A 27307-nucleotide genomic window follows, 5' to 3' on the forward strand; every position below is an offset into this window, starting at 1 on the left:
AGATATATAGAGATAGAGATAGAGATATATATATAGATATATATATAGATATATATAGATATATATATATATATATATGAGAGAGAGAGAGAGAGAGAGAGAGAGAGAGAGAGAGAGAGAGAGAGAGAGAAAGAGATAGAGATAGAGATAGAGATATATATATATATATATATATATATATATATATAGAGATAGAGATATATATATATAGAGATAGAGATAGATATATATATAGAGATAGAGATATATATATATAGAGATAGAGATATATATATATATAGAGATAGAGATATATAGAGATAGAGATATAGATATATAGAGATAGAGATAGAGATAGAGATATATATATAGATATATATATAGATATATATAGATATATATATATATGAGAGAGAGAGAGAGAGAGAGAGAGAGAGAAAGAGATAGAGATAGAGATATATATATATATATATATATATATATATATATATATAGAGATAGAGATATATATATATAGAGATAGAGATATATATATATAGAGATAGAGATATAGATATATAGAGATAGAGATATAGATATATAGAGATAGAGATATAGATATATAGAGATAGAGATATAGATATATAGAGATAGAGATATAGATATATAGAGATATAGATATATAGATATATAGAGATAGAGATATAGATATATAGAGATAGAGATATAGATATATAGAGATAGAGATAGAGATATATAGAGATAGAGATAGAGATATATAGAGATAGAGATAGAGATATAGATATATAGATATATATATATATATATATATATATATATATATATATATATATATATATATATATATATATATATATATATATATATATATATATATAGAGAGAGAGAGAGAGATATAGAGAGATATAGAGAGATATAGATAGATATATAGATATATATATATATATAATTTTTTTATTTTTTTTTTAAAAAGGTCCACTATTTATTAGTGAGTGCTATTTAGGAAACCAAGTTATTTCAATTTTGCCTAGAATTACTTAATTTTTTTCTACAAAAAGCTTTTCCTTTGCAAATGTAATATCAAATAAGTGGATTATTGGATTTCTCTGGCCCTGCTGAATCCTATTTCCATTTTAAAAACTTTAAACCTTGGCCATTTTTAATACCATCCATCAGCTCTCACTGCAGTCTCTTATCCCATATATTTTCTTTCATGAACATATTTCAAACCCTTCAAAATGAGCTCCATTTGTATATAACTTCCAAGAAACCTCAGGTGCATTATGTTATAATGCCAGCAGAGGTAAGATGATAAACAAGAATTTGGGGGGGGGGGGGGGGGGTGGGGAATGCAGATCGGTGGTTGTTGAGAAGACAGAAAGGAAATATAGCCAGTTAGAAGATGGTTTATGTAAACCAGTATTGTAATTCTGTGTTACATGTTTTATTTAATTCCCTTTATTTTCACAGATCGGGTGGTTTCCTTCAAATTATGTGGAGGATGATTTTTCTGAATACTGCTGAGTGAAAGACCCCACATTTGCACAGGACAACTACTCTTAAAGATCATTATTTGGGCGGTTTGAGGAGTAAAGAAAGTTTGCCACAGTCAAGTTTGTCTTCACACTAAATAAAAGGACTACATGATGAATGTAGGGATTAGCAAGATGGCAGACTGCCTCTTAAGACAACTTCTTCCTGCTCTACAATTTTACAAAATCATATGCTCTATTCATGGATTATTTTTTGTTTGCTAAACCATAAACCTGGAGAAAAAAAAAACAGAAACTTGATGTGACATTACTCATCTTTTGACAATATCTAGAATAACTAGTACCTATATATACCCATCACTCTCAGTAGATACAGTGAGATAGGTCTCATTGGTAAATTAATTTAGAACAAGAAATAAAAAAAAAAGTTTTAAACTGGTTAAATGGTATGAATTAAATTTTTACAAATATTGTCATTAAAGTATTTTTTAAACCTGCCAAAACGTGTAATCCTTTGTAGGATTTGAAAACACACACCAGAAACAAGAAGCATTCAAATTCATCATTTTATGTCAAAAAAGACCAAAAAACACACACAGGAACACTACATGAAATAAAGAACAAAATCTCCAGCCATTCCATAAAAATCAGAAGCTATAGGATTTTGGTAGAACATGTTTAAAATTACAATATTAGAAGCGCTTTCAAAAGTAATAAAAAATGACAGTTAAGTATAGTGCAATAAACCATAGGCATATCATTGTGTCCAGCATATAAGGGCTGACAAACACTGCCCAATCACAATTTTCATTAGCACAAGAATCTCTATATAGGGCACATCCTTTTCACAGATGTACAAGAGAACATAGGTCACGATCCCTAAACTTTGATCAGAGTACCATGAAAGGAGGAAAGAGGCAGCACACAAATGACACCCCATGTTATGCCATTCACAGTTGGCATGTTATGATGCACACTTATCTTGGTCCAAGTAACTATACCATATAGCAGACACTGTTCAAAACACAGGTTTATCAGATTGTCTGCACTCAAGCAATATGAACCAAAAAGATAAAACAAAAATCTAAAAAAAAGTTTCCCTGATCAAATAACGAACCAAAGCCAACACAAACCCATTGTAAGTCTGTCCCACCCTAATGTTTGGGCATACCCAGGGGTATGCTCTAAAGGTTGTGTTCCTTTATTTTTGCAGCAGCCTATTTTACACTGTCCAATTTTAAAGTCCAACCAGATTCTACAGGGAAAAATCCAGGAGGAATGGCAGGCAGTGAAACTATCAGTCCTTGACCCGAGATTGGTTTCCAGTCTAAATTCCCAGAAAGTCCCAACAATGTTACCTGTAGGAAGAAAATGCATTTAATTAGCAATTGGGGACAAACTGTCTTAAAAAGTAGTCTATTCTTTGAAATAATGTTTTATAAGTAAAGCAATGAATTGTCTAATGATACTTGTTTATATCATTGTACAAGTTATTTCCTCACCTATAACACTACTTATTTTCTGACGCTTCTACTAGTTAGAATGTAATAGCAAAAATATAATGACAATATGTAATGGTATCACTTAGATTGGTAAGTATATCCTACAATTGTGTCTCTCTCTCTCTATATCTCTCTCTATATCTCTCTCTATATCTCTCTCTATATCTCTCTCTATATCTCTCTCTATATCTCTCTCTATATCTCTCTCTATATCTCTCTCTATATCTCTCTCTATATATCTCTCTCTATATCTCTCTCTATATATCTCTCTCTATATATCTCTCTCTATATCTCTCTCTATATCTCTCTCTATATCTCTATATAAATCTATATATTCTATATATAAATCTATATATTCTATATATAAATCTATATATCTATATATATCTATATCTATATATATCACAATATGGTATTCTTACATTTTTATTAACAAACCACTAAAGCAGAAAGTCTGTCCTCAACTTACTAAATACATAATGAACAATTAGTATATATTTATTACTACTCACATTTGTAGCGGAACAGGATATGGGAGAAAGCAACTTGAGCGTATTGTCTTCAGGCCACCTCATAAAGATGCTGTAAACACTGGAAGCTCTGGTAGTGTACCTAGTAAATACATTAAACATTTATTAATATTTTTGCAAATGAGTGAACACCCCTCATTTCAGGACTTAAACATACAATCTGATTTAGAAATTGCAACAGGTTGAATGAACAAGGTCTATAAACAGTCTTGCCTAGGAAGACAGTCATTTTTTTGTTGATTGTATAACAGGGTCCTTTTATTGTGCTTTTAAAAAAAAAAAAAAAAAAAGAAAAAAAAAGGGAACAAATCTGTCCTGAGAATTAAACCTTTTTATTACTGTGAAAGTCTTTATCCAGTGAGCTTCTATCCCACAGCCCAGCTGTGTACAGGCATAGACTTTTTTTTTTTAAGGTTACATTTTTAAAAAAAGCACATTAAAGTGAATGCCAAGTTTGATGAATCAGTTACCGTTTTTTAAAAAAAAAAAAAACTATAAAAATAGGGGTATTTTCATTCATCAAACTTTACATTTCAATTGTTTTGTTAAAATTCTTACCTTTTAATCTTGAAAACCGCTCCAGCGCTTCACCCACCCGTCGCAAGCCTCTTCAAATGTCAAAAAGGACGAATCCGGCTTCCTCCAATTACGGTGTTGCCTCAGGCAATGATTCCCCTTGGGGGGGGGGGGGGAAACCTGCGATTGGAGGATGCCGTATTTGTCATTGCCGACATATAAAGTGACGAGCGGCAGGAGGGGGAAATCACTGGAGCAGCTTTCAAGATTAAAAGGTAAGTATTTTAAGAAAAACAAGTGAAATATAAAGTTTGATGAATGAAAGTGCCCCTGTTTTTAAAGTGAAGGTCAATTTTTATGTGAAAGTGCCCGTTTAAAAAAAACAAAAAAAAAACAAACATAATTTATGCTTACCTGATAAATTCCTTTCTCCTGTAGTGTAGTCAGTCCACGGGTCATCCATTACTTATGGGATTATATCTCCTCCCTAACAGGAAGTGCAAGAGGATCACCCAAGCAGAGCTGCTATATAGCTCCTCCCCTCTACGTCATACCCAGTCATTCGACCGAAACCAAACGAGAAAGGAGAAACTACAGGGTGCAGTGGTGACTGGAGTTTAATTTAAAATTTAGACCTGCCGTAAAACAGGGCGGGCCGTGGACTGACTACACTACAGGAGAAAGGAATTTATCAGGTAAGCATAAATTATGTTTTCTCCTGTTAAGTGTAGTCAGTCCACGGGTCATCCATTACTTATGGGATACCAATACCAAAGCTAAAAGTACACGGATGACGGGAGGGACAGGCAGGACCTTTACACGGAAGGAACCACTGCCTGAAGAACCTTTCTCCCAAAAACAGCCTCCGAAGAAGCAAAAGTGTCAAATTTGTAAAATTTTGAAAAGGTGTGAAGTGAAGACCAAGTTGCAGCCTTGCAAATCTGTTCAACAGAGGCCTCATTTTTAAAGGCCCAAGTGGAAGCCACAGCTCTGGTAGAATGAGCTGTAATTCTTTCAGGAGGCTGCTGTCCAGCAGTCTCATAGGCTAAACGTATTATGCTACGAAGCCAGGAGAGAGAGGTAGCCGAAGCCATTTGACCTCTCCTCTGTCCAGAATAAACGACAAACAGGGAAGAGGTTTGTCGAAAATCTTTAGTTGCCTGTAAATAGAATTTCAGGGCACGGACGACGTCCAGATTGTGCAGAAGTCGTTCCTTCTTTGAGGAAGGATTAGGGCACAATGAAGGAACAACAATCTCTTGATTGATATTCTTGTTAGTGACTACCTTAGGTAAGAACCCAGGTTTAGTACGCAGAACTACCTTGTCTGAATGAAAAATCAGATAAGGAGAATCACAATGTAAGGCCGATAACTCAGAGACTCTTCGAGCCGAGGAAATAGCCATTAGAAACAGAACTTTCCAAGATAACAGCTTGATATCAATGGAATGAAGGGGTTCAAACGGAACACCCTGTAAAACGTTAAGAACTAAGTTTAAGCTCCATGGCGGAGCAACAGATTTAAACACAGGCTTAATCCTGACCAAAGCCTGACAAAAAGCCTGAACGTCTGGAACTTCTGACAGACGCTTGTGTAAAAGAATGGACAGAGCTGAGATCTGTCCCTTTAACGAACTAGCAGATAAACCCTTTTCTAAGCCTTCTTGTAGAAAAGACAATATCCTAGGAATCCTAACCTTACTCCATGAGTAACTCTTGGATTCGCACCAATGTAAGTATTTACGCCATATTTTATGGTAAATTTTCCTGGTAACAGGTTTCCTAGCCTGTATTAAGGTATCAATCACTGACTCCGAGAATCCACGCTTTGATAGAATCAAGCGTTCAATCTCCATGCAGTCAGCCTCAGAGAAATTAGATTTGGATGTTTGAAAGGACCCTGAACCAGAAGGTCCTGTCTCAGAGGCAGAGACCATGGTGGACAGGACGACATGTCCACTAGATCTGCATACCAGGTCCTGCGTGGCCACGCAGGCGGTATTAGAATCACCGATGCTCTCTCCTGTTTGATCCTGGCAATCAGTCGAGGAAGTATCGGGAAGGGTGGAAACACATAAGCCATGTTGAAGACCCAAGGTGCTGTCAGAGCATCTATCAGAACCGCTCCCGGGTCCCTGGACCTTGATCCGTAACGAGGAAGCTTGGCGTTCTGGCGAGACGCCATGAGATCCAGATCTGGTTTGCCCCAACGCCGAAGCAGTTGTGCAAATACCTCCGGGTGAAGTTCCCACTCCCCCGGAAGAAAAGTCTGGCGACTTAGGAAATCCGCCTCCCAGTTCTCCACGCCTGGGATGTGGATCGCTGACAGGTGGCAAGAGTGAGACTCTGCCCAGCGAATTATCTTTGAGACTTCCATCATCGCTAGGGAACTCCTTGTCCCTCCCTGGTGATTGATGTAAGCCACAGTCGTGATGTTGTCCGACTGAAACCTGATGAACCTCAGAGTTGCTAGCTGAGGCCAAGCCAGAAGAGCATAGAGAACTGCTCTTAATTCCAGAATGTTTATTGGAAGGAGACTCTCCTCCTGAGTCCATGATCCCTGAGCCTTCAGGGAATTCCAGACAGCGCCCCAACCTAGTAGGCTGGCGTCTGTTGTTACAATCGTCCAGTCTGGCCTGCTGAAGGGCATTCCCCTGGACAGATGTGGCCGAGAAAGCCACCATAGAAGAGAATCTCTGGTCTCTTGATCTAGATTCAGCATAGGGGACAAATCTGAGTAATCCCCATTCCACTGACTTAGCATGCACAATTGTAGTGGTCTGAGATGCAGGCGTGCAAAAGGTACTATGTCCATTGCCGCTACCATTAAGCCGATTACCTCCATGCATTGAGCCACTGACGGGTGTTGAATGGGATGAAGGACACGGCAAGCATTTAGAAGTTTTGTTAACCTGTCTTCTGTCAGGTAAATTTTCATTTCTACAGAATCTATAAGAGTCCCCAAGAAGGGAACTCTTGTGAGTGGCAATAGAGAACTCTTTTCTACGTTCACCTTCCACCCATGCGACCTTAGAAATGCCAGAACCAACTCTGTATGAGACTTGGCAGTCTGGAAACTTGACGCTTGTATCAGAATGCCGTCTAGGTACGGAGCTACCGAAATTCCTCGCGGTCTTAGTACCGCCAGAAGAGAGCCCAGAACCTTTGTAAAGATTCTTGGAGCCGTGGCTAACCCGAAGGGAAGAGCTACAAATTGGTAATGCCTGTTTAGGAAGGCAAACCTTAGGTACCGATAATGATCCTTGTGAATCGGTATGTGAAGGTAGGCATCCTTTAAATCCACTGTGGTCATGTATTGACCCCTTTGGATCATAGGTAAGATTGTCCGAATAGTTTCCATTTTGAACGATGGAACTCTTCGGAATTTGTTTAAGATCTTTAAGTCCAAGATTGGTCTGAAGGTTCCCTCTTTTTTGGGAACCACAAACAGATTTGAGTAAAACCCTTGTCCGTGTTCCGACCGCGGAACTGGATGGATCACTCCCATTAATAAAAGGTCTTGTACACAGCGTAGAAACGCTTCTCTCTTTAACTGGTTTGCTGACAGCCTTGAAAGATGAAATCTCCCTTTTGGAGGAGAAGCTTTGAAGTCCAGAAGATATCCCTGATATCTCTAACGCCCAGGGATCCTGGACATCTCTTGCCCAAGCCTGGGCGAAGAGAGAAAGTCTGCCCCCCACTAGATCCGTTTCCGGATCGGGGGCCCTCACTTCATGCTGTCTTAGGGGCAGCAGCAGGTTTTCTGGCCTGCTTGCCCTTGTTCCAGGACTGGTTAGGTTTCCAGCCCTGTCTGTAGCGAGCAACAGTTCCTTCCTGCTTTGGAGCTGAGGAAGTTGATGCTGCTCCTGCCTTGAAGTTACGAAAGGCACGAAAATTAGACTGTCTAGCCCTTGGTTTGGCTCTGTCTTGAGGCAGGGCATGACCCTTACCTCCAGTAATGTCAGCGATAATTTCTTTCAAACCGGGTCCGAATAATGTCTGCCCTTTGAAAGGTATGTTAAGCAATTTAGATTTAGAAGTCACATCGGCTGACCAAGATTTAAGCCACAGCGCTCTGCGCGCTTGAATGGCGAATCCTGAATTCTTAGCCGTAAGTTTAATTAAGTGTACTACGGCATCGGAAATAAATGAATTAGGTAGCTTAAGGACTCTAAGCTTGTCTGTAATCTCATCCAATGTAACTGAGTTAATGGTCTTTTCCAGAGACTCAAACCAGAATGCCGCCGCAGCCGTGACAGGCGCAATGCATGCAAGGGGTTGTAATATAAAACCTTGTTGAACAAACATTTTCTTAAGGTAACCCTCTAACTTTTTATCCATTGGATCTGAAAAAGCACAGCTATCCTCCACCGGGATAGTGGTGCGTTTAGCCAGAGTAGAAACTGCTCCCTCCACCTTAGGGATCGTCTGCCATAAGTCCCGTGTGGTGGCGTCTATTGGAAACATTTTTCTAAATATAGGAGGGGGAGAAGAGGGCACACCAGGTCTATCCCACTCCTTGTTAATAATTTCTGTAAGCCTTTTAGGAATAGGAAAAACGTCAGTACACGTCGGTACCGCAAAATATTTATCCAGCCTACACATTTTCTCTGGAATTGCAACCGTGTTACAATCATTCAGAGCCGCTAATACCTCCCCTAGCAATACACGGAGGTTCTCAAGCTTAAATTTAAAATTTGAAATGTCTGAGTCCAGTTTACTTGGATCAGATCAGTCACCCACAGAATGAAGCTCTCCGTCCTCATGTTCTGCAAATAGTGACGCAGTATCAGACATGGCTCTAATATTATCAGCGCACTCTGTTCTCACCCCAGAGTGGTCGCATTTACCCCTAATTTCTGGCAATTTAGATAATACTTCAGTCATAACATTAGCCATGTCTTGCACAGTGATTTGTATGGGCCGCCCTGATGTACTTGGCGCCACAATATCACGCACCTCCTGAGCGGGAGACGAAGGTACTGACACGTGAGGAGAGTTAGTCGGCATAACTTCCCCCTCGTTGTCTGGTGAAATTTTCTTTACATGTACACTTTTATTTAAAGTAGCATCAATGCAATTAGTACACAAATTTCTATTGGGCTCCACATTGGCCTTTAAACATATTGCACAATGAGTTTCCTCTGTGTCAGACATGTTTAACAGACTAGCAATGAAACTAGCAAGCTTGGAAAATACTTTTGAAATAAATTTACAAGCAATATAAAAAACGTTACTGTGCCTTTAAGAAGCACCAATAAACTGTCACAGTTGAAATTACAATGAACCAAATTGTTATAGCAACCAAATTTTCACAGTAAATGCAATAAGTTAGCAAAGGATTGCACCCACCAGCAAATGGATGATTAACCCCTTAATACCCAAAAAACGGATAACAGAATATAAACGTTTTATCACAGTCAAAAGCACAGTCTCACAGGTCTGCTGTGAGTGATTACCTCCCTCAAAACTAGTTTTGGAGACCCCTGGGCTCTGTAGAGACGTCCTGGATCATGGAGGAAGGAATAGGAAGACTGTGACTGAATTCTTACTGCGCAAGAAAGCGCCAAAATAGGCCCCTCCCACTCATTATAACAGTGGGGAAGCTCAGTAAACTGAATTTATTCATAAATAAACGACAGCCATGTGGAAAAATAATGCCCAAAAATTTTTATCACCAAGTACCTCAGAAAAAAAAAACGATTAACATGCCAGTAAAACGTTTTAAATAAAATTATGAAATGATACTAATAAGCCTGCTGCTAGTCGCTTTCACTGCAGTGGGGGCTCAAATATAAGTTAAATGTATACAGTATTTTCTTAGTGAAGTTCCATTCCCCAGAAATACCTCAGTGTAACATACATACATATCAGCCTGATACCAGTCGCTACTACTGCATTTAAGGCTGCACTTACATTATATGGGTATTAGCAGTATTTTCTCAGTCAATTCCATTCCTTAGAAAATAATATACTGCAACATACCTCCTTGCAGGTGAACCCTGCCCGCTGTCCCCTGTTCTGAAGTTACCTCACTCCTCAGAATGGCCGAGAACAGCAAATGGATCTTAGTTACGACCGCTAAGATCAACACAAACTCATGTAGATTCTTCTTCTAATGCTGCCTGAGAAAAAACAACACACTCCGGTGCTGTTTAAAATAAACTTTTGATTGAAGATATAAAAACTAATTTTAATAACCACAGTCCTCTCACACGTCCTATCTATTAGTTAGGTGCAAGAGAATGACTGGGTATGACGTAGAGGGGAGGAGCTATATAGCAGCTCTGCTTGGGTGATCCTCTTGCACTTCCTGTTAGGGAGGAGATATAATCCCATAAGTAATGGATGACCCGTGGACTGACTACACTTAACAGGAGAAAACACAATTGACATTTTTTAAAATATACTTGCCTTTTCTTCTTGAAGCCGCTCCAGTGCTTCAACAGCCCGCCGCAAGCCTCTTCATACGTCGGCAATGACGATTCCGGCATCCTCCAATCACGGCTTCCCCCCCGGGGGAATCATTGCCTGAGGCAACGCCGTGATTGGAGGAAGTCGGTTTTGTCATTGCTGGGTAAGTAAACCAGAAAGAAGCACGCGGGGCATAGTTTCAGAACGGCGATCTGGCGTTTCAGAAGAACAAGGCAAGTACTTTTAAAATACGGTGCTATGTCAATTTTCATGAATGAAAGTGCCCCTGTTTTTAATAGTTTTTTTAAAAACCGAGCACTTTCACATGATAATTGACCTTCATTTTAATAGGGTTTTTAAAAACCGGGCACTGATTCATCAAACTTGACATTCACTTTAAAGTCATTTTATTAAAAAAAAAAAAAAAATATTCACAGTATAGAACTAGATAATATAAAATGATAAATTGTATAAATAAAAAACCTCTGCAATATATTTTCATTATTTATTTTGCCCCCTTTTCTGTAATTCCATTATGACATTTTTAACTTTTTAATTCCTGTTAGAAATGGAAGTGCAGATCACATTTTTATTTCACACAGCCATTGGCTGCACACTCTAGTGACCTATTTATAACTATTCCTAATTGGCCAGAGCAGAGAAGGTAACCTAAGTTACAACATGGCAGCTCCCATTGTTTTATAGACACTAAAACTTAAACACTTATTTTGTCAATATTTAAACAACTAATGAAACTTTAAAAATACATCTGCATGTTATGCTCAGACTAATCTTTTCTTTGAATGCATCATTCTGTCTAGCATTTATGTAGTGTTTAATGTCCCTTTAAATGGGCTAAGCTTGCAGGGAAATAAGATATACTTAGTTGATCACTTTCTATACAGACACACATGCTTTATATTATTATCTTTGTAAACCAAAGCCCAAAAAAACTTAGAACAACTGAAAATTAACATTTATTGCTTATCTCTTCTACCTCCTACTTGGAGTGTAATTTCTTCTGATGGCTGTTTACATAGTTCTTCTTTGATCTTTACTTAAAAAGGGGCAGTCTAGTCAAAATTATACGTTCACGATTCAGATAGGAAATGCAATTTTAAACAACTTTCCAATTAACTTTTATAATCAAATATGCTTTGTTTTCTTAGTATTCTTTGTTGAAAGCTAACCCTAGGTAGACTCATATGCTAATTCTAAGCCCTTGAAGGCCACCTCTTATCCCAGTGCATTTTGACAGTTTTTCACAGCTAGACAGCGCTAGTTCTTGTGTGCCATATAGATAACATTGTGCTCACTCCATGGAGTCATTTATGAATCAGTACTGATTGGCTAAAATGCAGTTCTGTCAAAAGAGCTGAAATAAGAGGGCAGTCTGCAGAGGCTTAGATACAAGGTAATCACAGAGGTAAAAAGTGTAAATTAATATAACAGTGTTGGTTATACAAAAACTGGGGAATGGGTAATTAAGGGATTATAAAACATTTATAAAACATTTTCAAGTAGGCTGTCCATTTAAGTAAAGAAAATGTCAGAATAGGTAGGGATAACAAAGGAAGAATCAGCTATTTAAAAACGCCAAAGTAAAATAAAAAAAGGAGCTATTTGTAAACAATTTAATACAACAGGTAAAACAAGAAACTGAAAACAAATTAAACGGTCCCTTTAATTAGGGCTAGCTCTAGAGGAATTTACTGCTCTAAGCAACCAGTGTTTAATATGTAACCTGGTCAGGCAATTAGAAGCATACTTAGGTGCAGAATTTGAACCCCAGTCGCTCTAGGAAGAGTGGAAAAATACAATTCACAGAGGTAGTTTACAGCATAAGCAAGCAAATTAAAGGATTAGAAAAGTCTACATAAAATCATCACATAACATACCCAAGGTTCCTAAATGATCAAGTAGTAAATCTGCACTTACTGCACCAAGCCTCCAACACCATTTAAAACTTTTTTCTTTTTTAATGTATTGCTGTGACGTCATGATTGTCAGCCCCCCAGAAATGGCAGCTCGACTTGTTCTCGAAACAGCCCACCCTTTAATAAATTTCCATATGTTTACTCCCACAAAAGCATGCACAATGGATTTGGATCTCTCACACATGGGCACAGCAATAACAGAAGACTTTAGGTAAATTACCCGCATGCCTATAATGTTATGAATCTACTCTCGATGATGTATGTTTACAGATATATGGTCACAGGCAGCTTGCATTATATTGCACTAAAGTCAATAGATCCTGTCATGCCTAAAGATTTAGACATGTTTTTGCTTCCTATTGGGTTTACAATCACAAGTTGAAAACAGTCTTTAAAGAATTATGATTGTCTTTCAGATCATTTACAGATTTCAGAAGGAGCAGTTTTTAACTTGTGATTTGTATTGTCGCTTTTAATTCCTGATAGAGATAAATGGCTCGGGAATCACTGCGGTCTCCTGACCGCAACTATAGTGACGTCTGAAAGGAAAATCCAGATATGATTGTGCATGCATAAACTAAAGCACACCAGAGCGCATGCGTGGACAGTCGGGCTATACCCGGAACTAAAAGGGAAAAGAGAGAACGCAGGTTGTCTACCGCGATTGGTGTATGCAAATTAACCCCATGGTGGGTTTGGAAAACCTAACACTTTTTTAGCCAGAATAGCAAGAGAACAGAGAAAAAACCACAACGCAAGGTATTCATCGCATTTCACCGGGTTGATAATATTAAAAAATGTGATCAAAGAAACATTTTGAGCTTACTATCCCTTTAAATAACAAATGTTGATTATATTGTATTTTAGTACAATCTTATACTAGCCCCAATAAGGTTATAAAATGTAGCTACTAGAGAATAGCTCTCAAACGATTGTTATTTTATTAATCCGATTTACTGGAGTATGTAAAATCCCTATTAGAGAAGGCCCATACTATATTTAAGTAATTTATGGATACAAGAGCTTTATATTAATTACTTTGGACTAACTAAAGCACTAAATTGAGTAATTACAGTGTTGTGTGCAGACAAGAAAATAAATGTTTAAAGTTATGTAAGACTGCACATAATCTGAGCTCCAAGCATTTGCAGAGACATTGCACAGCAAAAACAAACAAGTTAATTAAGTTTAAGTCATGTGTGGGCGATTCACGTTTGAGTTGAATATGCCTTTAAAGAACACGCTTTTCCTATGCATAAAAGAAGCGTTAGTTCAGTTAGAAATCCTTTTAAATGTGTCGCAATACAGTTTGAGGATGACTCACCAGACTTTGACAGTAGAGTTCTCCATTTGTACCCGCCATGCTTTAGAGGCATAAATTGCCTCTCCATTAATGCTCAGCCATTTCCCAACAGCCCGCAGTCTCTCCTGAAAAATGGGCACAATCAGGCCATCCTTACTTGGGCCCACATTCAGAAGATAATTTCCTCCATAGCTAACAGTCTGGACCAGCTCCTGTGAATGTTACAAATGTCAAAGAATAAGATCTACAATACATTATGTACAATATACATTATGTACAGACACCAAAATGGTTATGTCAAAATACAGTTTTGCAATCAACGTAACTGACATGAACGTGTCCGTCAGAGCAAAACAATCAAATTTGCCTCTACTCACTGAAATGATGGTAAATTCATCCATTATCTGGCCGACTTGCATGTTGCGCCTGTAACCCCAGGAATACGTATCAACAGATGTGCATTTCTCCCACTTGTGGCTCGGAAGGGTGCTGGGTGTATACTTATCTTCACAGTTGTAATATCCACCATGATGGCAAGAACAGTTGCTACACCAACGATCATTCACCACCACTTTGTCCTGATGGCAACAGAAGGGTTTACCAGACCAATTACAGATAACATACAGGGCAAAGCATTTGCAACTAAAATATTAAAGGGCTAGATACCTTGATAGGACTCTCATTGTAAAGCCAAGCCAGGAATTGTGTGGAGTTCCAATATGTATCTGGTGCTTCCCAATCTCCATCTGACCAAATCAGATCTGGTTCATACCTGAATAGTAAATTACATTTAATTTTCTTACCGGAGCTCCAAGAATATTCTGTCCTCTGATCCATGTGACAAGCAGCAAGAACAGAATAGGTACAGGCTTTGAGGATCATAATATAAGCAGTTATTTCTCTTCTACATTACACACGTTTGCATAAAAACTAGTAAATCCATATCTAGCTTATAAAAACAAAACATAAAACACAACATACTACTAGGTGTGCATTCAGCAGTTTTGTTCACAGCCGAATGCGGAAGAGGCTGCTTTCGGCATTTGGCTCTTTTGGGTACAGAATATCCTCTTGTGCAAGTTAAAAACACTAAGATCTGTGCAAATACTGAAAGCAGCCTCCTCATTTGGCAGTGAAGAAAACTGCCAAATGAACGTCACTGCATACTACCATCTTTAAATCATATAAAGGATTCGCTCAGTGTTAAATTTAAACATAGGTAATTGCCTCTGAATACTAAAAGGGCAGAAGCTGTCAAGCATTTCAAATTTGCTCCAACATGCAGTGTACAATATTACTATTGACTCACTGTTGCATCAATACAAAACTAGTCACTAGAGAGGTAGACCAATTAATGGTCCCCATCTCCTCAATGTCTTATTGATCTCATCACAAGCTAGTGAGACTTCTTTAATTGTTAAGGACCTCAACAGAGCGAGCTTTAAGTTTGGCTAAGCAATGTGTGGTTAAGTCTGGTATATTGTCAAATGATAACTGGCTAGACAGATTTAAAATAACTAAATATTAAATGTGAATCCCAAAGCTCAAAGTGATGGTGTATTTACAGACAGCCTTATAAAATGTGGTTCACCTATTTAAAAAAGGTAAAAGAAAGAAAAAACATGATTTATGTAAGAATTTACCTGATAAATTCATTTCTTTCATATTGGCAAGAGTCCATGAGCTAGTGACGTATGGGATATACAATCCTATCAGGAGGGGCAAAGTTTCCCAAACCTCAAAATGCCTATAAATAAACCCCTCACCACACCCACAATTCAGTTTAACAAATAGCCAAGTAGTGGGGTGATAAAGAAAGGAGTAAAAAGCATCAAAGGAATTTGGAAATAATGGTGCTTTATACAAAAAAAAAAAATCATAACCACCATAAAAAGGGTGGGCCTCATGGACTCTTGCCAATATGAAAGAAATGAATTTATCAGGTAAGTTCTTACATAAATTATGTTTTCTTTCATGTAATTGGCAAGAGGCAATTGGGATAGCAATACCCAAGATGTGGAACTCCACGCAAGAGTCACTAGAGAGGGAGGGATAAAATAAAAACAGCCATTTTCCGCTGAAAAAAAATTAATCCACAACCCAAAATATACGTTTATTCTCATAAATGAAAAGAAAAATGTAAAACATAAGCAGAAGAATCAAACTGAAACAGCTGCCTGAAGAACTTTTCTACCAAAAACTGCTTCTGAAGAAGCAAATACATCAAAACTGTAGAATTTAGTAAATGTATGCAAAGAAGACCAAGTTGCTGCTCTGCAAATCTGATCAACTGAAGCTTCATTCTTAAAAGCCCACAAAGTGGAGACAGATCTAGTAGAATGAGCTGTGATTCTCTGAGGCGGGGCTTGACCCGACTCCAAATAAGGTTGATGAATCAAAAGCTTTAACCATGAAGCCAAGGAAACAGCAGAAGCCTTTTGACCTTTCCTAGAACCAGAAAAGATAACAAATAGACTAGAAGTCTTCCTGAAATCTTTAGTAGCTTCCACATAATATTTCAAAGCTCTTACCACATTCAAAGAATGTAAGGATCTCTCCAAAGAATTCTTAGGATTAGGACACAAGGAAGGGACATCAATTTCTCTATTAATGTTGTTAGAATTCACAACCTTAGGTAAGAATTTAAATGAAGTCCGCAAAACCGCCTTATCCTGATGAAAAATCAGAAAAGGAGATTCACAAGAAAGAGCAGATAATTCAGAAATTCTTCTAGCAGAAGAGATGGCCAAAATGAACACTTTCCAAGAAAGTAGTTTAATGTCCAAAGAATGCATAGGCTCAAAAGGAGGAGCCTGTAAAGCCTTCAAAACCAAATTAAGACTCCAAGGAGAGATTGATTTAATGACAGGCTTGATACAAACCAAAGCCTGTACAAAACAGTGAATATCAGGAAGTTTAGCAATCTTTCTGTGAAATAAAACTGAAAGAGCAGAGATTTGGCCCTTCAAGGAACTTGCAGACAAACCCTTATCCAAACCATCCTGAAGAAACTGTAAAATTCTAGGAATTCTGAAAGAATGCCAAGAGAATAACACCATGAAATATAAATCTTCCAAACTTGATAATAAATCGTTCAAGAAACAGGATTTACGAGCCTGTAACATAGTATTAATCACTGAGTCAGAAAAACCTCTAACTAAGCATTAGGCGTTCAATTTCCATACCTTCAAATTTAATGATTTGAGATCCTGATGGAAAAACGAACCTTGAGACAGAAGGTCCGGCCTTAATGGAAGTGGCCAAGGTTGGCAACTGGACATCAGAACAAGATCCGCATACCAAAACCTGTGAGGCCATGCTGGAGCCACCAGCTCCATGATGATTTTAGAGATCACTCTTGGAAGAAGAACTAGAGGCGGGAAAATATAAGTAAGTTGATAACACCAAGGAAGTGTCAACGCATCCACTGCTGCCGCCTGAGGATCCCTGGACAGGTACCTGGGAAGTTTCTTGTTTAGATTAGAAGCCATCAGATCTATTTCTGGAAGACCCCACATCTGAACAACCTGAGAAAACACACCTGAATGGAGGGACCACTGCCCCGGATGTAAAGTCTGACGGCTGAGATAATCCCCCTCCGAATTGTCTATACCTGGGAAATGAACCACAGAAATTAAACAGGAGCTGGATTCCGCCCAAGCAAGTATACAAGATACTTCTTTCATAGCTTGGGGACTGTGAGTCCCACCCTGATGATTGACACATGCCACCGTTGTGTTATTGTCTGTCTGAAAACAAATGAACGGTTCTCTCTTCAACAGAGGCTAAATCGGAGGAGCCCTGAAAATCGCACGGAGTTCCAAAATATTGATTGGTAATCTCACCTCTTGAGATTTCCAAACCCCTTGTGCTGTCAGAGATCCCCAAACAGCTCCCCAACCTGAAAGACTTGCATCTGTTGGGATCACAGTCCAGGTTGGACGAACAAAAGAGGCCCCTAGAACTATATGATGGTGATTTAACCACCAAGTCAGAGATAGTCGAACATTGGGATTTAATGATATTAATTGTGATATCCTTGTATAATCCCTGCACCATTGGTTCAGCATACAAAGCTGGAGAGGTCTCATATGAAAACGAGCAAAGGGGATCGCGTCTGATGCTGCAGTCATGAGACCTAAAACTACCATGCACATAGCTACTGAAGGGAATGACTGAGACTGAAGGTTCCGACAGGCTGCAACCAATTTTAAACGTCTTGTCTGTTAGAGACAGTCATGGACACTATATCTATCTGGAAACCTAAAAAGGTGACCCTTGTCTGAGGAATCAAAGAACTTTTTGGTAAATTGATCCTCCAACCATGTTTTTGAAGAAACAACACTAGTTGATTTGTGTGAGATTCTGTAGAACGTAAAGACTGAGCTAGTACCAAGATATAGTCTAAATAAGGAAACACTGCAATACCCCGCTCTCTGATTACAGAGAGTAGGGCACCGAGAACCTTTGAAAAGATTCTAGGAGCTGTCGCTAGGCCAAAAGGAAGGAGCAACAAATTGGTAATGCTTGTCTAGAAAAGAGAATCTCAGAAGCTGATAATGATCTGGATGAATCAGAATATGAAGATATGCATCCTGCAAGTCTATTGTGGACATATGTCCTTGCTGAACAAAAGGCAGAATAGTCCTTATAGTCACCATTTTGAAAGTGGTAATCTTACATAACGATTCAAAATGTTCAGATCCAGAACTGGTCTGAATGAATTTTCTTTCTTGGGACAATGAATAGATTTGAATAAAAACCCCAGACCCTGTTCCTGAAACGGAACTGGCATGATTACCCCTGAAAACTCCAGGTCTGAAACACTTCAAGAAAGCCTGAGCCTTTCCTGGATTTGCTGGGATGAGTGAGAGAAAATATCTACCCCTAAGAGACAATACTCAGAATCCATTGATTTTGGACAGAATTTGTCCAAACATCCTTGACAAATCTTAATCTGCCCCCTACCAGCTGAGCTAGAATGAGGGCTGCACCTTCATGCAGACTTGGGGGCTAGCTTTGGTCTCTTAAATGGCTTGGATTTATTCCAATTTGAGGAAGGCTTCCAATTGGAAACAGATTCCTTGGGGGAAGGATAGATTTCTGTTCCTTATTCTGTCGAATGGAATGAAAACGATTAGAAGCTTTTATCCTGAGGCAAAAAAAACTCACTTCCCCCCAGTGACAGTTGAAATAATAGAATCCAACTGAGAACCAAATAACTTATTACCTTGGAAAGAAAGAGATAGCAATCTAGACTTAGAAGTCATGTCAGCATTCCAAGATTTAAGCCACAAAGCTCTTCTAGCTAAAAACATAGATTTAACATCAATTTTGATATAAAAAAATGGCATCACAAATAAAATGATTAGCATGTTGAAGCAAGCGAACAATGCTAGACAAATCAGAATCCAATTCTTGTTGCGTTAAATTTTCCAACCAAAAAGTTGATGCAGCTGCAACATCAGTCAATTAAATTGCAGGCCTGAAAAAGATGACCTGAATATAAATAGGCTTTCCTTAGATAAGATTCAAGTTTCCTATCTAAATGATCTTTAAAAGAAGTACTATCTTCCATAGGAATAGTAGTATGTTTAGCAAGAGTAGAGATCAACTTTGGGGATCTTTTCCCAAAACTCCAATCTAACTGCTGGCAAAGGATACATTTTTTTTTTTTTTTTTTTTTTAAAACCTTTAAGAAGGAAAAAAAAGAAGTACCAGGCCTATTCCATTCCTTAGAAATCATATCAGAAATAGCATCAGGAACTAGAAAAACCTCTGGCATAAACTACAGGAGGTTTATAAACAGAATTTAAACGATTGCTAGTTTTAATATCAAGAGGACTAGTTTCCTCCATATCCAATGTAATCAACACTTCTTTTAACAAAGAACGAATATACTCTATTTTAAATAAATAAGTAGATTTGTCAGTGTCAATATCTGAGGCAGGATCTTCTGAATCAGATAGATCCTCATCAGAGAAGGATAATTCAGTATGTTGTTGGTCATTTGAAATTTCATCAACTTTATGAGGTTTTAAAAGACCTTTTACATTTATCAGAAGGCGGGATGGCAGACAAAGCCTTCTAAATAGAATCAGCAATAAATTATTTTAAATTCACATGTATATCTTGTACATTAGAAGTTGAAGGAACAGCAACAGGCAATGTACCATTACTGATGGACACATTATCTACATGTAAAAGTTTATCATGACAACTATTACATACCACAACTGTAGATATAATCTCCACAAATTTACAACAGATGCACTTAGCTATGGTAGAACTGTTATCAGGCAGCAGGGTTCCAACAGTGATTTCTGAGACAGGATCAGATTGAGACATCTTGCAAATTAAAGAGAAAAAACAACAACATATAAAGGAAAAAATTATCAATTTCCTTATATGGCAGTTTCAGGAATGGGAAAAAAATGCAAACAGCATAGCCCTCTGATAGAAAAAAAAAAAAAAAGGCAAGAGGCATATAGGAATGGGGTTTTAAATAATGAAAATATTTGGCGCCAAGTATGACGCACAACACAAACAGAATATTTTTTGACGTTAACAACATCCGGAAATGACACACTCGCGTCATTGAAGACGCAACCTTGTGAAAGGACTTGGTGTCAACTAAGATGCCAGAAGTGACGAATTTGCGTCATCGAACGTAACTTTGCGCCAAAAAATCTCACTCCAAAAATGACGCAATAAACTTTAGCATTTTGCGCCCTCGCGAGCCTAATTCTGTCCGCGAATTTGAAAATGACAGTCAATTCAAAAAAAGACTATACACCAGGTAAGAAATACATTTTCCTAAAAAATGCATTTCCCAGATATGAAACTGGCAGTCTGCAAAAGGAAATATACTGAAACCTGAATCATGGCAAATATAAGTACAATACATATTTTTAGAACTTTATATTAATACATAAAGTACCAAACCATAGCTGAGAGTGTCTTAAGAAATAAAAACATACTTACCAAAAGACACCATCCACATATAGCAGATAACCATTTCAGTACTGGTTTGGCTATCAGTTGAGGTATTGGAATATGAGAGTATATCGTCGATCTGAAAAGGGAGGTAGGAGATGAATCTCTACGACCGATAACAGAGAACCTATGAAATAGATCTCCCGTGAGGAAAACCATTGCATTCAATAGGTGATACTCCCTTCACATCCCTCTGACATTCACTGTACTCTGAGAGGAATCAGGCTTCAAAATACTGAGAAGCGCATATCAACGTAGAAATCTTAGCACAAACTTACTTCACCACCTCTATAGGAGGCAAAGTTTGTATAACTGAATTGTGGGCGTGGTGAGGGATGTATTTATAGGCATTTTGAGGTTTGGGAAACTTTACCCCTCCTGGTAGGATTGTATATCCCATACGTCACTAGCTCATGGACTCTTGCCAATTACATGAAAGGAAAAACAAACAAAAAAACAAACAAAAAAAACACAAATTTTTAGAATTAAATTAGGAATATTTTTGCAAAACGCTCGTTTACAAATAAAAACTATTTTTTCAGGTAAGCTGTATATACTTGAACTCTACCCAAGTGTAAGATACACACATCATACTACTGTACTGCTGGAAATTCACAAACTAAAGAAAGAAAAAAGAAAAAAAAAAAAAAAAAGTTACCAATAAAGTTGTGAAATGTTTCAAGTAACAATTTGTAAATATATTTGTATATTGGAGGAAAAAAAATGCTTTAATGACCCTTGAGAATGATATCATATGAATCAGAGCTGTCCAACTCCTGACAGAATGTCTCTATGTGAATGCTGGTAAATCAATCAGATAACAATTATTCCTTAAAATATCCCTTGTATTGTTTTTGTTTTTTTTAATCCTACTTCTGTTTGTTTTTAATTAATAGTGCAATATTCTATAAAAGTTTACTTTTCATTTTTGTTCTTTATATGGACTTGGGTAAATATGAAAAATTTGAATTGAGCCATTTATATTACAACAAAACATGTTTTAAAAAACAAAAATAAAAACACACAACTGATTACACAGTTCTCACCTAGTCACCAAATCATACAGTTCAGGCATGGTCTTCGAAAATACAAAGTACTGAGTTTTAAAGTTATTCTTTTTGTCAATCAAATAAAGAGGGTGAAACCACTCCAGTAACGAGTGATACAATCCATAGCGCAGTTTTCTAAAATATGAAACAAAATGAAAGTACGTTACCTTTTGGAATGACGATTTTCTCTCTCTTTTTATTTTTAGCTTTTTAAATGGGAAGTTTGAAACAATTTAAAAATGTAATGTTCTGCATGATCAGCATGTTGTTAGAAATCTAGCAAACTTACACTCCATGCTTTGCTAAATATATAAAAGAGAAGACTCCTTTAGTTGGCAGACCACTCACCCCTATAATTCTCAGACATAGTATCCCATAGTTTGCTACAGTCTATCTTCTCAAGGATAAAGAGCTCACTCAGAGCCTAAGTCTCAAAAACTAAATCAGCTTATATTGTACAGTAAGTGTATTTCCTTAATATAAAAATTTATAAATTTAGATCCCATTAAAGAGATATGAAAAACAAAATATATTTTTTCTTGATTCAGACAGAGCATACAATATTAAAAAAAAAAAGGTTCCAATTTACTTCTATCATCAAATTTGCTTTGTTCTCATGGTTTACTTTGTTAAAGAGATATCTAGGTAGATAGCGTGCTCATGTCTGAAGCACTAAATGACGTGAAAAAAAAAAAAAAAAAAAGAGAGAAGTGCTGTCATCTAGTGCTCTTGCTAATTTTATAATCTTACAAAAAACTGCTGCTATATATAGTGCTACAGACATGTGCAAACGATTAAGCTTGTCTACCTCCTTTTCAAGAAAGGATAGAAAAAGAGGGAAGAACATTTGCTAATAGAAGTAACTTGAAAGGTTGTTTAAAATGTAGTAATGTATCTGAATCATAAAAGAAAAAAAAGAAAAAAAATTTAGGTTTCATGATCCTTTTACAGTTCCCAAGGTAAAAATTGCCTTTAAAACAACCTGAGGGGTCCCATAATACTGACGCGGCATCTTATAGATAAGATAATTGTAGAGAAATATATAAACTTGTTTATATGACTCATTGTTTCCTGAAAATAACATTTTGATAATAACAAATGGGCATAAAAATAGATCTTATTAAAGTATATTTAAATCTGAGAAAATAGCTAGTCCCCCCCCCCCCAAATCTAAAAATTGACACAGCATTTTTCACAATAAGGCATTAGAGAACATAAAACCATAGTAGGTTAGGCTGTTGTGGGAATGCCCAATATATTACTTTGTTCCATGAAGATGATAAAAAAAGAGAAGTTCAAATAATCATGTGCTAGTTATATCATATTAGCTTTGTTCTGTCACAACCACAATAGCTTCTCAGGTTACACAAGAGAACATTTTGGAACCCTGACAGTTTATGGCATTATCAATCAGAAGTGTCAGTTCTTACAGATATAAAAAAGGCTCTGCACAACAGACCAGGTGCTTTACCTATCTACTATTCAAGATTTGCATTGGTTATGCTTTTACTATGTTGTATGTGCTAAATAGGCTGGCCAGTAGCAGGGTTACTACTTCCCTACAATGAGTGTAGCTCTCTTCAAAAGGAATTATCTTATATTAACCCATTACAAGTGCCATTTGCTGAATCTCTTCATACTAGGTGCTGCCATTTTGAAAGGCATCAATTCTTGCACACTGACAGAGTGGTGAGCGTTCAGAAATCATTGACATTGGAGGCTTTTTGAAACCTGTACTTTGCACAAGGTTTGCATTTCTGCATTTTTTACATAAAATAATAAATATAAAAATGTCCTCAGGAATTATACAGATCGGTGAAGACAATACAGAAACGTGCAGCCCATATTTTGTATTGTGCGATCTAAACTGAATTTCACCATACGGCCAATTAAAAAGACAACAATGTTTCTGATCTGTGAATGTGCAACACTTTGTCAGAGTGTGAGAACACAGGGGCATGAAACAAATGTTTTATTTCATGATTCAGATAACGCAGCACTTTTAAACAACTTTCAAATGTCCTTTATTCTCTTTGAATATTTTTTAAAGGAGCAGCTATGCACTACTTGGAGATAGCTGAACTCTTTAGGTGAGCCAATGTCAAGAGGCATATATGCATAGCCTCTAATCAGCAGCTAGCTCCCAGTAGTGCATTGCGCCTCTTGAGTCTACCTAGATATGCTTTTCAACAAAGCATACCAAAGGGAACAAAGCATATTAAATAATAGAAGTAAATTGGACAGTGGTTTAAAAATTGTATGCTATAGTTGAATCATGAAAGAAAACTGTTGGCTTTCATGTACCTTTAAGTTCCAAGATGGCACTGCTCATAGTAAATATGCAGAGCATCTCGAACTGGCATTTGTAAGGGGTTAGAATAAAAGACAGCTTTAAAGGGACAGTCTACACCAGAATTTTTATTGTTTTAAAAGATAGATAATCCCTTTATTACCCATTTCCCAGTTTTGCATAACCAACACAGTTATAATAATATACTTTTAACCTCTGTGATTATCTTGTATCTAAGCCTCTGCAAACTGCCCCTTTTTTCAGTTCTTTTGACAGACTTGCAGTCTAGCCAATCAGTGCCTGCTCCCAGATAACACTGTGCTCGTGCACGAGAAGTTATCTATATGAAATATGTGAACTAACACCCTCTAGTGGTGAAAAACTGTTAAAATGCAATCTGAAAGAGGTGGGCTTCAAGGTCTAAGAAATTAGCATATGAACCTTCTAGGTTAAGCTTTCAACTAAGAATACCAAAAGAACAAAGCCAAATTGGTGATAAAAGTAAATTGGAAAATTGTTTAAAATTACATGCTCTATCTGAATCATGAAAGTTTATTTTGGCCTAGACTGTCCCTTTAAGGAGAGTTGAAGACACATCAGGAGCAATAACACTTTGGTGAGTAACTAATAATGTAATTGAAGTTAAATGCAGCTGTTTAAAAGGGACACTGAACCCAATTTTTTTTCTCTCATGATTCAGATAGAGAAGCAATTTTAAGCAACTTTCTAATGTACTCCTATTATCAATTTCTTTGTTCTCTTGGTATCTTTATTTGAAAAAGCAGGAATGTAAGCATAGGAGCTTGCCCATTTTTGGTTCAGACGCTGGACAGTGCTTGCTGATTGGTGGCTACATTTATCCACCAATCACACTGCAAAAATTAATTATACCAACCTTCACTAAATCAGGGTTTACTTTAAAACATACAAAGGACAATGAAATTGCTAATGAGACACTGGAATAATATCAGCAAAGGTTTCAATACTACTATAACCGGAAGGAATATATGAGTTACAAAAAAGAAAAACATTGGAAGCCTCAAGGCATTTTATTACCTAATCAACCAACCTTTTTTTCAATGCTTCTCCTAAATCTCCCACCAAGTCTCTATGTGGCCCTGTATCTACAGAATTCCAGTTCCAGGAAACAGGAGAACCCCAGTTAGTGAAACCTTCATGGTGTTTAGTTGTCAAAACAACATATCTGCAAAAGGAATATGAGAAGAATGAACACAGCAAAAAAACAAACAATAAGAAAACAAAACTCAGATAAAGTATTTGATTCTCTCCAGTCCAAATTGTAAAATGTGTATCGCTGTGGAATTTTGCAGTTACAGACACAAGACATCATGTTTTGCTTGTTACAAGGGTTAAAAAAAAAAAAAAAAAGTGTCATTAGTATGAGGAAGTTGAGACATAAGTAATTCACGATTCAGAATGAGCATGTTCTGCAAATTTCAGTTCAGTGTATTAAAGGGATAGACTGGTCAAAAATGTTTGCAATATACTTCCATTAGCAACAATACTTTTAGTAAAATGTATTACTGTTTTTCAGCAGCATACACACATATGCTTTGAGGGCCAGAGCAACAGTATTCAAACAGTAAGCAGTGGCTTGTATGACAAGTCTTCCAACTCCAATACTGATGCATGGGACCACACAGAATATTTATGTATACCCCTGGAAAACAGCAACAACTTTTACCAAAAGCATGTTTGTCAATGGAAGTAGAATGCAATAAAATGCTTCTTTATCCCTTTAATTATAAAACTTGAATTGCACTATTATTGACCCCTTTTCAACAAATAGTGCCTCATCAACACCAGCAAATGACATTACACTGCACTCACAAATACAACCATCATATGACTCAATATAGAATTTCTACTAAACTCCTATTTATGTGTTTAACTTAATGCATTTGTCCTATGTGGAGTTCTAGCAAAAAAAACAAAACAGGAAGTCCCTTATTTTTTTTATATTTACTCCCATAACGCCTATTACCCATGACAACTCTTCCATTTAACCAATATCCCTTGTGTTACCCATATTATCTTCATCGCTTACAACCGTTTAAATTACTTTCCCCAACACCACTTTAATTTACCCAAACAAAGGAAAATAAAGTAGTAAAACATCTATTCTATGAGCTCTCCGTGTTGTCATTTCGCCGGCCTGCATCCCTGATCCCAGAGCGTTGCAGCACACACCAGCATTCTATAGGAATAATATTATATTCTCACTTGGCACCAGCAGCCTCAAAGAGCTCGGCCCAGGCATCAGGATTGTAAAACTCTGCAGTGAATTGCGGGGCGAAGTCCGCGTAGGTGAAACCGGGAGGATAGCTGTCTTCCATGAACTTTACATAGGCCGGGTTCTTCAGGTTCAAGTTCCACCAGAACCACTCGCTCCCGAAGGAGGGTACCGAGAATACGCCCCAGTGCAGGAACACTCCGAACTTAGCCTCGTCATACCAGGCAGGTAACGGCCGAGCGTCCAGCGAGTCCCAGGTGGGCGCATACTGCGAAATGACCGGGGACAGAAGAACAAGCAGACTTAGAAAACATGTAAGGGAACCGGGAAGACAACAACTAGCTGCCATGACTGGCACCGGGTAATGATGAAGTTCAAGCTATCAGGTGAGAGAAGTCACAAGACACAAACACTTCCTAAACCGCCCACGGTAACACCCACTAACGTGTCAGGAGGGCTTGTACAGAACGGGACTGTCTGGGAACCTCCTATTCTCCGCCCAGTGGGAAGTATCACGGTGTCACTCATAGCATACAAAATACTGTACAGCAAAATACATACAAGAAAATATTATCGTTTATTTATAGTGCGCCATCAGATTCCGCAAGGCTAAGATAATTAAAATATATTCTGTTTAATAAAATGATGTATATAAAAATAATAAATAGTTCAGTAAATGCAAAAGACAAGGTTCAAAGGACAACAAACTCTGCTAGCACCACCTTGCTCCTCCATTGACTCACTGAAGTTAACCTATTACTGTTTTGTGACTTGACCCCAAATTGTCTATTCATTTCGTACCAGCACCCATAACTACGCCCAAATGAAACACATACACCAAAGTGGGATAAAAAAGGCTGCAGCTTATTTTATTAATTTTCATAACATAAATAACTTTTTTAAAACACAAAACCAGAAACCAGAGCTTGCCCCACCAAATTAATTTTTTCCTGTGCCTGCACCCATAAGGCACACCTCCCCATGAAAGCCATCTCTCCTGTCTATCCCAACAGAAGGTACCAGGAACCCCAACCATGGCGTAAG

General features: G+C 37.5%; 1 protein-coding gene across 1 annotated transcript; it reads right to left on the reverse strand.

Moving 5' to 3' along the window:
- Positions 1–2024: 2024 nt before the first annotated feature.
- On the reverse strand, positions 2025–26652 carry LOC128653790 (tissue alpha-L-fucosidase). The gene is made up of 8 exons (XM_053707293.1): positions 26254–26652; positions 25079–25213; positions 21717–21854; positions 14341–14446; positions 14052–14252; positions 13696–13886; positions 3487–3586; positions 2025–2830 (listed from the first exon to the last, which is right to left on the reverse strand). The coding sequence occupies exons 1-8, from the start codon at positions 26610–26612 to the stop codon at positions 2690–2692; spliced, it is 1371 nt and encodes a 456-aa protein (XP_053563268.1). The 5' UTR covers positions 26613–26652; the 3' UTR covers positions 2025–2689.
- Between the last annotated feature and the right edge of the window lie 655 nt (positions 26653–27307).

Source organism: Bombina bombina, chromosome 3 (genome assembly GCF_027579735.1).
Source record: "Bombina bombina isolate aBomBom1 chromosome 3, aBomBom1.pri, whole genome shotgun sequence".
Classification (NCBI taxonomy): Eukaryota; Metazoa; Chordata; class Amphibia; order Anura; family Bombinatoridae; genus Bombina; species Bombina bombina.